The 12406-nt window shown below is 42.0% G+C and overlaps 1 protein-coding gene across 5 annotated transcripts in view; it reads right to left on the bottom strand.

Moving 5' to 3' along the window:
* LOC138638721 (cytochrome P450 2K1-like) overlaps positions 1–3440 on the bottom strand; it is a 218838-nt gene extending 215398 nt beyond the window's left edge. For 2 of the 5 annotated variants that reach the window (XM_069728246.1, XM_069728249.1), the window contains exons 1-2: positions 3245–3285; positions 2933–3129 (exon numbers count right to left, since the gene is read on the bottom strand). In XM_069728246.1, the coding sequence (XP_069584347.1) occupies positions 2933–3129; positions 3245–3251 (204 nt within the window). In that variant the 5' untranslated portion in view covers positions 3252–3285. Of the gene's footprint in view, positions 1–2932; positions 3130–3244 lie in introns of all 5 variants that reach the window. The other 3 variants (XM_069728247.1, XM_069728250.1, XM_069728248.1) reach the window with 3 other exon arrangements.
* Positions 3441–12406: the final 8966 nt, after the last annotated feature.

Genomic DNA, 12406 nt, shown 5'->3' with positions numbered 1-12406 from the left:
ACTACCTAATATGATTTCCCTCAACAAATAGTGGATTTATATATTTTGGGAGTGGATGAAACGCTCCCTATTTTATCACAATCCCACAGTCTGTTTATAAGACTAACTACTATACAACACAGTGGAAAATTGCAGAGATCGGCAGCATGTACTTGCAATGATGAGAAAGCACAGCTGCCTGCCTTTCACCATCCCTCTTCCCTCCTATTAAATCTCTGCCTACTTAAATCCCCACCTAACAAACAAGTAATCTCTTATCAATCAATCTTTAGCTCTTAAAAGAGCTTTCTGGAATGAATAAGCCTCAGTATAACTTTCTATCATTCTCCCTATGTTGAAACTACGCTCTCCCTACGCTGTTTCCGGCTGCACTGTGCGCAAGATGGTGTCGGCCGCCTTTACATCATCCCTATGATGCTGGAAGGCCAGCCAAAGTAATGCCACATCAAAGATGGCGTTGACATTACTGTGATTGGCAAGCCAGCCAATCATAATCATTGGCTGCAAAAAAAAGCAATAAATACAAATATGCTGGGCGGGTCACTCGAAAATACTGAGGTGAATACCTAATTACTTGCAGAGTAACAAAGAGCCCAAATACTGTACTATTCTTACAAGTAACAAATAGTGCAGAATGCATTCGCTCATCACTACACATGATGTCTTACTAAATCAGCCATCATTTGCCAGAAAAGATAGGACTTTTGACATACATGTAAGTCAAAGGTCGAAGTCAAAGTGAAGTCATATTTAATTTTCTTTGTCTTAACTTTTTTTGAGCTAAATTATTTCAAACTGGATTCATGAATTTTTACAGAAATTAAAAATTATTTTCTTCTCTCTCTAATTATTATTTTTTTTTTAAAGCTAAAAGTTACGCTGTCTGCAAAATTTGCATGGAACATTCAGACAGATAGGAAATTACTCCAGAAGGAGACAGGAAAACATTTCTACAAAAAATATGAAAATGTTAAAAAGTTGCAATTGTTGAATCAGTCAAAACCATCTGGAATCCTGAAACCCCACATGTATACAGTATTTGATTGGATCCAGTTAGATGTGTAAATATATGTAACAAGTATTAATGTGGTAGATATCACAAGATCCATCATTCCCAATAAATGATATCACAGCTCACCTCCTCCTCCTCCTGTACAATGAATGACTGATATCTTTATATATTGTATATAAAATGAACTACAAACACAGAGTTTTTGGTTGTGGCTTCTGTCGTTACGGTTTGTGATTTTTTGAAGATACCATACATATAGCTTGTATTTTTAAAATACATTGTTCTCTAGTTGTGACCATTTTTATGCTTCTCTATGTGACTCAAAAAATGTGTGAGTATACATATATTTATATACGGTATATACTTTATATACTGTATATGTTCAGTATAATATATATATATATACCGTATATACTCGAGTATAAGCCGAGATTTTCAGCCCACATTTTTGGGCTGAAAGTGCCCCTCTCGGCTTATACTCGAGTCACGGTAGCGGTGGGGTCGGCGGGTGAGGGGGAGAGGGCGCTGAGGTATACTTACCTAGTCCCAGCGATCCTGGCGCTCCCCCTGCCCTCCCACGGTCTTCTGTGCTGCAGTTCTTCTCCTCTTCAGCGGTCACGTGGGACCGCTCATTACAGAAATGAATAAGCGGCTCTACCTCCCATAGGGGTGGAGCCGCCTATTCATTTCTCTAATCAGCGGTGCCGGTGACCGCTGATAGAGGAAGAGGCTGCGGCACAGAAGACCGTGGGACGGCAGGGGGAGCCAGACGTCGGGACCAGGTAAGTATGTAATATTCACCTGTCCGCGTTCCAGCCGCTCCATCTTCCCGGCGCCTCCATCTTCCCGGCGTCTGCGTTCTGACTGTTCAGGTCAGAGGGCGCGATGACGCATATAGTGTGCGCGGCGCCCTCTGCCTGATCAGTCAGAGCGGGGAGACGCCGGGACCGGACGCTGGGAGCTGCAAGCAAGAGAGGTGGGTATGGCTTTTTATTTTTTTATTGCAGCAGCAGCGGCGGCACGGATTTATACTGAGCATCTATGGGGCAGTATGAACGGTGCAGAGCACTATATGGCAGCTATGGGGCAATATGAACAGTGCAGAGCACTATATGGGGCATATATGGAGCAATATGAACAGTGCAGAGCACTATATGGGGCAGATATGGGGCAATATGAACGGTGCAGAGCACTATATGGGGCACAGATATGGGGCAGTATGAACGGTGCAGAGCACTATATGGGGCAGATATGGGGCAATATGAACGGTGCAGAGCACTATATGGGGCAGATATGGGGCAATATGAACAGTGCAGAGCACTATATGGGGCAGATATGGGGCAATATGAACGGTGCAGAGCACTATATGGGGCAGATATGGGGCAATATGAACGGTGCAGAGCACTATATGGCAGAGCTATGGGGAAATATGAACGGTGCAGAGCACTATATGGCAGAGCTATGGGGAAATATGAACGGTGCAGAGCACTATATGGCAGAGCTATGGGGAAATATGAATGGTGCAGAGCACTATATGGCACAGCTATGGGGCAATAATGAACGGTGCAGAGCACTATATGGCACAGCTATGGGGCAATAATGATCTATTTTTATTTTTGAAATTCACCGGTAAATGCTGCATTTCCACCCTAGGCTTATACTCGAGTCAATAAGTTTTCCCAGTTTTTTGTGGCAAAATTAGGGGGTTCGGCTTATACTCGGGTCGGCTTATACTCGAGTATATACGGTATATATATTCAAGCCAAAAAAATCCAAGCAAACTGTGTGAAGGAAATCTACAATAAGCAAACCCTTCTAAATATTTACTCTCTCCATTATGTGGCTTATTATATTCCCATTCCTTCCAGGCAACAGAATCATAAACATTTAGGATAAAAAAGTGAAATGACTGACTGTTACTTCGTGCATTGTCAGATATGGTCTCTTCATATCTAGAATGTGCAGATTTCCAATGATTGGTAGCGGTCGAGGTCCGGGGGGCAAATTATAAGCATTTTTTTTCCATCCAAAGAAAAACAGGACAAAAAGAAGACATAAAATAGTAGACAGAACCAATGTGATGGGATCAGATGGGATCATAATGCCAGGAAGGGTTTCTGTAGAAAGACATAGAGAAACATATAAATGTGCAAATATCTGTGATAATTATCTTATCTATATCTATTTATGTATTGCATGTCTTTCTTTCTTTCTTTCTATCTTCTATCCTACCGTACATAAAATCCTTCTGTATTCTCAGTACTGTTTTTCTTTCTCTCAGCATTTATGCTTACATTGTTAATGAAATGTCCCCGACTGGATCCTGTTCTTCTCTGTGATTTTGCAGTTCTGATTCACATTGCATAACACTGAAAATGTAATGTGATATTTGCAATCCGCCCAGATATTCGGGCCAAGAAATTGTTTTCTTTGAGATTTGTTGTGTTATGGAGCAAAGTTTTCCCATAACAGAGTTCAGCTACAAATTAAATCTAACTGACTGGAGGATCCAACATGTCCATGAATAGCGCAGACAAGTGGTGAGGATTTTCAGATTGGTGGTCTACGCTCTCCTACAGTTGGAGCTGGTTTTATACATGTTGAAGCTGTCGGCTGATCGTAGGCTCGGCGGATTGCTATTCTCCATACACATGAATGCTTGGCATGACCAATGGATAGGGAGGAATAAGTTGCTGTCAGACACCACTGCTGTCAAACACCACTGGGGAAGACGTATCACCAAAGAAAAAAAAAAGAGCAGCGTGTTAAACTTCAGATTGCTGAATCCTTCTCTTCCCCCAAATTATCCGCTGAATGGGTGTCATGGGGCTACCGCGACAGAGAGGTTCCAGAGAACCGCAGCGCTCTGGGCCTCGTTCACACACGATGAACAGAAGCTCTTCTTCTGAATTCTGACCTGGCTGTCTTGTGCCAGCAGGGCAGGAGTTAAATCTTGTTGCTTAAGTTTGCTGAGAGCTTGTTCTCTCAGCTGAATTGGTTTTTGTAATCTCTGCTCCTATATACACTCATCCTTGACTACAACTGTTGTCAGTGACCAGTTCTGCTGCCTGGCTTGAAGTGGGAAGGAGCGTGGTGTTTGAGCTTGGAGGTTTATCTACAGAGATTGTTGTCTGCTGTTTTGGTTGCATGTTAAACCTGTTTTCCTTCCTAGTTTTTTCCTTCTCTTCCCTTCTCTGTGTTTCCTCTGTGGCTGTGTGAGCATTTGGAGAGTTTGAGATTTTAGTTACCTTCAGTGGCGTAACTACAAAGTTATGGGCCCCGATGCAAACTTTCAAATGGGGCCCCCCACCATGCCAAAATATTTTCCAACCAAATTCACATTTTCCTTTTAATTTTGCACACTATAGCTTTATTGCAAAGTTGTATAGTGTGACCTCAGTTGCATAATTATCCAGTGCCCCATCCGGGCATATATTTGTCCCCGTACTACCATTGTCATGTAATGTATAAAAGAAAATAAACCATTATACTCATCAAGGGCTAACATAGAAGTCATGGGTTAGGTGGATTCTCCCAGTAACATTATTGTTGAGGGCACGGGTAATGTTGTGGGACATGTGCTGGTGTAATGCCGGTACGGCACACTGGGAGAAATAGTGGTGACTGGAGACCGAGTACCTTGGGATGGCCGCCGCCATCAGGTTGCAGAAAGCTTCCATCTCAAAGAGCTTACAAAGCCATGGCAGGTGATGCAAATGGCCTGTTTGGGGTTATCGTCAGAGTCTTTAAAAAATAACCAGCCTTGGGAAGATATAACAGTTGGAATGGCAACTTCCGTCATGTTGGTGTTTCGAGGAAAGGATGCACGCCTTCTGTGTGTGGTCACCACACTGTTTCTTCCTGCCTGTTGGGGTGCTGTGCCTCCTTCTCCATGTGTGCTGCTGTCCTCGCTCTGCATGTCCTCCTGCCAGGTTGGGTCAGTTACTATGTCATCCACCACCTCTTCTTCCACATCCGCACCCTTTTCCTCCTCCTTACTTTCTGTCCATTGTGTCTCATCATCGTCCACTTCTTGTGACACTTTCCCACCATCGACTTCGTGGGACTGTGGCTTCTCAAATCTTTGGGCATCGCTACATGTGATCTTATCTGGCCCCAAATTCGAGTTGACGGGCGGAGACTCAGGAATCTTTAAAGTGAATAGTGAATAGCTCTTCGGAGTGCCTTGCCCATTTTAAATGAACTACTGAAATATTTTAAAAATTCAATACAAATGGATTCATTTTGAGAAACCTTATATGTGATCAGTATGCCTGACAAGCAAGTATTTGCAGACCACAGATACATCAGGCGTCTGACGGATATAACAGACTGTTTCAATATTTGACCTGTATTTTTTTTTTAACCACAAAATACTGTAAAGATCAAGGGAAGCAGACAAAAAATGCAATGTATGCCTGAATAAAGAGGATTTAGACACAACAGATACACCGGGCATCTGACCAAGATAACACACTGTTTCAATTTGTGGCCTGTTTTTTTTTTAAACCAAACCATATGTTATGGACCAAGGCTAGCAGACACAAAAATGCAATGTATACCTGCAAAGCAAGTATTTGGACACCACAGAAACATGGGCGTCTGATGGAGAAAACAGACTGCTTCAATATGTGGCCTGGTTTTTGAAAAAAAACTTTTAACCACAAAATATTGTATAGACAAAGGCTAGCAGACAAAAGAAAATGCAATGTATGCCTGCAAATCAAGGATTTGGACACCAAAGACACACCGGGCCTCTGACGGAAAAACAGAGTGTTTCAATATGTGGCCTGTATTTTTTTAACCACAAAATACTGTATAGACCAAGTGCAGCAGGCAAAAACCTGGAATGTATGCCTGCAAAGCAAGGATTTGGCACCACAGATACACTGGGCATCTGATGGAGATAGCAGACTTTCAATATGTGGCTTGCATTTTTTTTTAAATTTTAACCACAAAATACTGTATAGACCAAGGATACTCAGCGTCTGACTGAAATAACAGACTGTTTCAATATGTGGCGTGTCTTTATTTTTTTAACCACAAAATACTTTATAGACCAAGGCTAGCAGACAAAAAGTGCAATGTATGCCTGCAAAGTGAGGAATCGGACACCATAGATACTCCGGGCGTCTGCCGAAGATAGCAGACTGTTTCAATATGTGGCCTGTTTTTTTTTTTATAATTTTGTTAACCAAAAAATTCTGTATAGACCAGAGCTAGCGGACAGACCTTTATAAACCAAGGCTGGCAGATAAAAAAATGCAATGTATGCCTGCAAAGCGAGGAATTGGACACCACAGATACACCAGGCATTTGACAGAGATAAGAAACTGTTTCAATATGTGGCCTGTTTTTTTTAACCACAAATTACTGTATAGACCAAGGCTAGCAGACAAAAAAATGCAATGTATGCCTGCAAAGCAAGGATTTGCACACCAAAGATACACCGGGCATCTGATGGAAATAACAGACTGTTTCAATATGTGTCCTGTATTTACTTTTTTACCCACAAAACACCGTATAGACCAAGGCTAGCACATAAAAAAGCAATGTATGCCTGCAAAGCAAGGATTTGGACTCCAAAGATACACCGGGTGTCTGATAGCGATAACAGACTGCTTCTATACGTCGCCTGGTTTTTTTTAAATTACAAAATACTGTATAGACCAAGGCTAGCAGACAAATAATGCAATGCATGCCTGCAAAGCAAGGATTTGGACACCACAGATACATCGGGCGTCTGACGGATATAACAGACTGTTTCAACATGTGGGTTGTATTTTTTTTTAAATCACAAAATACTGTATAGACCAAGTGTAGCAGACAAAAACCTGGAATGTATGCCTGCAAACAAGGATTTGGACACCACAGATACACTGGGCATCTGATGGAGGTAACAAACTGTTTCAATATGTGGCCTGTATTTTTTTTAATTTTTTTTCCACAAAATACTGTATAGACCAAGGGTAGCAGACAAAGAATGCAATGTATGCCTGCAAAGCAAGGATTTGGACACCAAAGATACATCGGGCGTCTGACGGATATAACAGACTGTTTCAATATTGCACCCCCCCGGCTACAAATACCAGTCTGCAAATGTCCCAGAAATGGCGCATCTATAAGATGCACCAATTCCGGCACTTAGCCCCTCTCTTCCCACTCCCGTGCAGCGGTGGGATATGGGGTAATAAGGGGTTAATGTCACCTTGCTATTGTAAGTTGACATTAAGCCGGGTTAATAACGGAGAGGCGTCAATAAGACGCCTATCCATTATTAATCCAATAGTAATAAAGGGTTAATAAAACACACACATTAGGAAAAAAGTATCTTAATATTCTTCATTTAACCATACTTACCATACTTCAGCACCTGCAAAAACGTAAAATAATAAACCATATACTACCTGTCCGCCGTATTCAAATTAATAACGAGTGTCCCACGACGATCTCCCCTATACAACAGTGACATCAGGTGATGTCACAGCTCTATCGGACCCTCAGTGACACACTGACAGGAGACAATGGCTCCTGCAGTGCATCACTGAGGTTACTATAGTTCAAAGTCTCACTTTATGGCAATTGCTGCATGAGAAAATGTCTCACACAGCAATGCCAAAAGTGAAAATAGGGACTTTTTTTTTACATCGGCGGAGGAATACAGTGCGGAAGGATACCTTCCTCCCGTCGTTGTGTTCCTGGAGCCCCTGAAGAGTGGTCGCATCAGCTGATAGATACTGCCGTTCTCCACGGGAGATCATCGTGGGACACACGTGGATTTCTGTAGACAGGGAGTATATTGATTGTTTTTTATTTTCATATATTTTTACAGATGACACTGGCTTCTGGGAATAAAGTGAAAAATAATGGTGAGTATGTAATCTATGTTTAATGTACTGTATGTCAATATGTATGTATTGTATGTAATATATGAATGTATTGTATGTAGTATGTATGTAGTATGTATGTATGTATGTAGTATGTATGTGTAGTATGTATGTAGTATGTATGTAGCATGTAGTACATTTTTTTCACAATCAACACATTAGCCGGATGATGGGACTACTACTGTCCCATCATTGGCTAATGTGTCAATCACTGTCACTGTAGCAGGCATCGTCCGATGGGACTTGTAGTCCCATCTGTTGTGAATTCTGTTGTTAAGCTCCCTCCTGTGGTCATGAATGGTACTTCAGCTGGTTCTGTCCATGGTCTTCCTCTGGTGGTTGTGAGTGGGGCTGCGGCTTCTGAGGTTCCTTCCACAGGTGATGACGAGGTTAATTCGTAAGCTGGCTGCTCTATTTAACTCCACCTAGATCATTGCTCCATGCCACCTGTCAATGTTCCAGTATTGGTCTAGTTCGCTCCTGGATCGCTAAGTTCCTGCTTGTTTTTCTCTGTTTGCTATTTTTTCTGTCCAGCTTGCTATTTTGATTTTTGTCTTGCTTGATGGAAGCTCTGGGACGCAGAGGGAGCGCCTCCGCACCGTGAGTTGGTGCGGAGGGTCTTTTTGCGCCCTCTGCGTGGTCTTTTTGTAGTTTTTTGTGCTGACCGCAAAGTTACCTTTCCTATCCTCTGTCTGTTCAGTAAGTCGGGCCTCACTTTGCTAAATCTATTTCATCTCTGTGTTGTAATTTTCATCTTAACTCACAGTCATTATATGTGGGGGGCTGCCTGTTCCTTTGGGGAATTTCTCTGAGGCAAGGTAGGCTTTATTTTTCTATCTCTAGGGCTAGCTAGTTACTTAGGCTGTGACGAGGCGCCTAGGGAGCGTCAGGAGCGCTCCACGGCTATTTCTACTGTGTGTGATAGGATTAGGGATTGTGGTCAGCAGAGTTCCCACGTCTCAGAGCTTGTCCTGTATTGTTAGTAACTATCAGGTCATTCCGTGTGCTCTTAACCACCAGGTCCATTATTGTCCTCACCACCAGGTCATAACAGTACAGATGACCCAAAGTACTAATGCGTCTCAATAGAGGGATAAGAGAAGTTCTGAGACCATTTTTTTTTCTTTGCAGTGTGTTTTGTCTCTCTTTTCCCCTTTACCTCTGGGTGGTTCAGGATACAGGTGTAGATATGGACATTCAAGGTCTGTTCTCTTGTATGGATAATCTCACTGCAAGGGTACAAAACATTCAAGATTTTGTGGTTCAGAATCCGATGTTAGAGCCTAGGATTCCAATTCCTGATTTGTTTTTGGGGGATAGATCTAAGTTTCTGAATTTCAAAAATAATTGTAAATTGTTTCTTGCTTTGAAACCTCGCTCCTCAGGTGACCCTGTTCAACAAGTGAAAATCATTATTTCTTTGTTACGTGGCGACCCTCAAGACTGGGCATTTTCCCTTGCGCCAGGAGATCCGGCATTGCGTGATGTTGATGCATTTTTTCTGGCGCTTGGATTGCTTTATGATGAACCAAATTCAGTGGATCAGGCAGAGAAAATCTTGCCGGCTCTGTGTCAGGGTCAGGATGAGGTAGAGATATATTGTCAGAAGTTTAGGAAGTGGTCTGTACTCACTCAGTGGAATGAATGTGCGCTGGCAGCAATTTTCAGAAAGGGTCTCTCTGAAGCCCTTGAGGATGTCATGGTGGGATTTCCCATGCCTGCTGGTCTGAATGAGTCTATGTCTTTGGCCATTCAGATCGATCGACGCTTGCGTGAGCGTAAAGCTGTGCACCATTTGGTGGTATTATCTGAGCATAGACCTGAGCCTATGTGATGTGATAGGTAGGGTTGAGCGAAACGGGTCGTTCATTTTTAAAAGTCGCCGACTTTTGGCAAAGTCGGGTTTCATGAAACCCGATCCGACCCTTGTGTGGGGTCGGCCATGCGGTACGCGACTTTCGCGCCAAAGTCGCGTTTCAATGACGCGAAAAGCGCCATATCTCAGCCAATGAAGGTGGACGCAGAGTGTGGGCAGCGTGATGACATAGGTCCTGGTCCCCACCATCTTAGAGAAGGGCATTGCAGTGATTGGCTTGCTGTCTGCGGCGTCACAGGGGCTATAAAGGGGCGTTCCCGCCGACTGCCATCTTACTGCTGCTGATCTGAGCCTAGGGAGAGGTTGCTGCCGCTTCGTCAGAAGCAGGGATAGCGTTAGGCAGGGTCCATTAACCACCAAACCGCTTGTGCTGTAGCGATTTCCATTGTCCAACACCACCTTTTGTTTGCAGGGACAGTGGAAGCTACATTTTTTTTTCCTCAGCGCTGTAGCTCATTGGGCTGCCCTAGAAGGCTCCCTGATAGCTGCATTGCTGTGTGTACGCCGCTGTGCAAACCAACTGCTTTTTTCAAAGCACAAATCCTGTTGTTCCTTCCTTTCTGCACAGCTATCTTGTTTGTTTGTCCACACTTTTTATTTCATTTGTGTGTCAGTCCACTCCTTATTGCTGCCTGCCATACTTGGCTGAGATTACTGCAGGGAGATAGTAATTGTAGGACAGTCCCTGTTTTTTTTTTTTTTGTGGGAGATTAAGATTGGCATTTCTGCTAGAGTGCCATGCCTGTGTGTGCCATCTCTCTCACATAGTGGGCCATAGAAAGCCTTTTCATTTTTCTGTTTTTTTTTTGTGGAGTTTATAAATTCTCCCTGATAAAAAAAATACAGTGGGAGATTAATATTGGCCTTTGGGCTTCTGTGCCAGTCCTGAGTGTGCCATCTCTCTCTCAACTGGTGGGCCATAGAAAGCCTATTTTTTTTTTATTGTGTTTCTAAATTCTCCCTGAAAAAATCAAAAAGAAATCAGTGGGAGATAAATATTGCCCTTTCTGCTTGTGTGCCACTCCTGACTCCTGGGTGTGCCATCTCTCTCTTTCAAATAGTGGGCACTGGGCCATAGAAAGCCTATTTTTTTTTTATTGTGTTTCTAAATTCTCCCTGAAAAAATCAAAAATAAATCAGTGGGAGATTAATATTGCCCTTTCTGCTTGTGTGCCACTCCTGACTCCTGGGTGTGCCATCTCTCTCTCTCAAATAGTGGGCCATAGAAAGCCTATTTTTTATTTTATTGTGTTTCTAAATTCTCCCTGAAAAAAATCAAAAATAAATCAGTGGGAGATTAATATTGCCCTTTCTGCTTGTGTGCCACTCCTGACTCCTGGGTGTGCCATCTCTCTCTCTCAAATAGTGGGCCATAGAAAGCCTATTTTTTTTTTTATTGTGTTTCTAAATTCTCCCTGAAAAAAAAAAATCAGTGGGAGATTAATATTGCCCTTTCTTCTTGTGTTCCAGTCTTGACTCCTGGGTGTGCCATCTCTCTCTCTCAAATAGTGGGCACTGGGCCATAGAAAGGCTATGTTTTTTTTTTTATTGTGTTTCTAAATTCTCCCTGAAAAAATCAAAAAGAAATCAGTGGGAGATTAATATTGCCCTTTCTGCTTGTGTGCCACTCCTGACTCCTGGGTGTGCCATCTCTCTCTCTCAAATAGTGGGCCATAGAAAGCCTTTTTTTTTTTATTTGGTTTCTAAATTCTCCCTGAAAAAATCATTTTATTTTATTTGGTTTCTAAATTCTTCCTGAAAAAATCATTTTATTTTATTTTGTTTCTAAAGTCTCCCTGAAAAAAAGAAAAAATCAGTGGGAGATTAATATTGCCCTTTCAGCTTGTGTGCCAGTCTTGACTCCTGGGTGTGCCATCTCTCTCTCTCAAATAGTGGGCACTGGGCCATAGAAAGCCTATTTTTTTTTAATTGTGTTTCTAAATTCTCCCTGAAAAAATCAAAAAGAAATCAGTGGGAGATTAATATTGCCCTTTCTGCTTGTGTGCCACTCCTGACTCCTGGGTGTGCCATCTCTCTCTCAAATAGTGGGCCATAGAAAGCCTATTTTTTTTTTTTTGTGTTTCTAAATTCTCCCTGAAAAAATCAAAAAGAAATCAGTGGGAGATTAATATTGCCCTTTCTGCTTGTGTGCCAGTCTTGACTCCTGGGTGTGCCATCTCTCTCTCTCAAATAGTGGGCACTTGGCTATAGAAAGCCTATTTTTTTTTTTATTTGGTTTCTAAATTCTCCCTGAAAAAATCATTTTATTTTATTTGGTTTCTAAATTCTTCCTGAAAAAATCATTTTATTTTATTTTGTTTCTAAAGTCTCCCAGAAAAAAAAATAAAAAATCAGTGGGAGATTAATATTGCCCTTTCTGCTTGTGTGCCAGTCTTGACTCCTGGGTGTGCCATCTCTCTCTCTCTCAAATAGTGGGCACTGGGCCATAGAAAGGCTATTTTTTTTATTTGGTTTCTAAATTCTCCCTGAAAAAATCATTTTATTTTATTTGGTTTCTAAATTCTTCCTGAAAAAATCATTTTATTTTATTTTGTTTCTAAAGTCTCCCTGAAAAAAAAAAATCAGTGGGAGATTAATATTGCCCTTTCTGCTTGTGTGCCAGTCTTGACT

Source organism: Ranitomeya imitator, chromosome 5 (assembly GCF_032444005.1).
Source record: "Ranitomeya imitator isolate aRanImi1 chromosome 5, aRanImi1.pri, whole genome shotgun sequence".
NCBI classification, from domain to species: Eukaryota; Metazoa; Chordata; class Amphibia; order Anura; family Dendrobatidae; genus Ranitomeya; species Ranitomeya imitator.
Note: the sequence above shows the minus strand (reverse complement) of the source record. Positions and strands in the feature narration are given on the sequence as shown.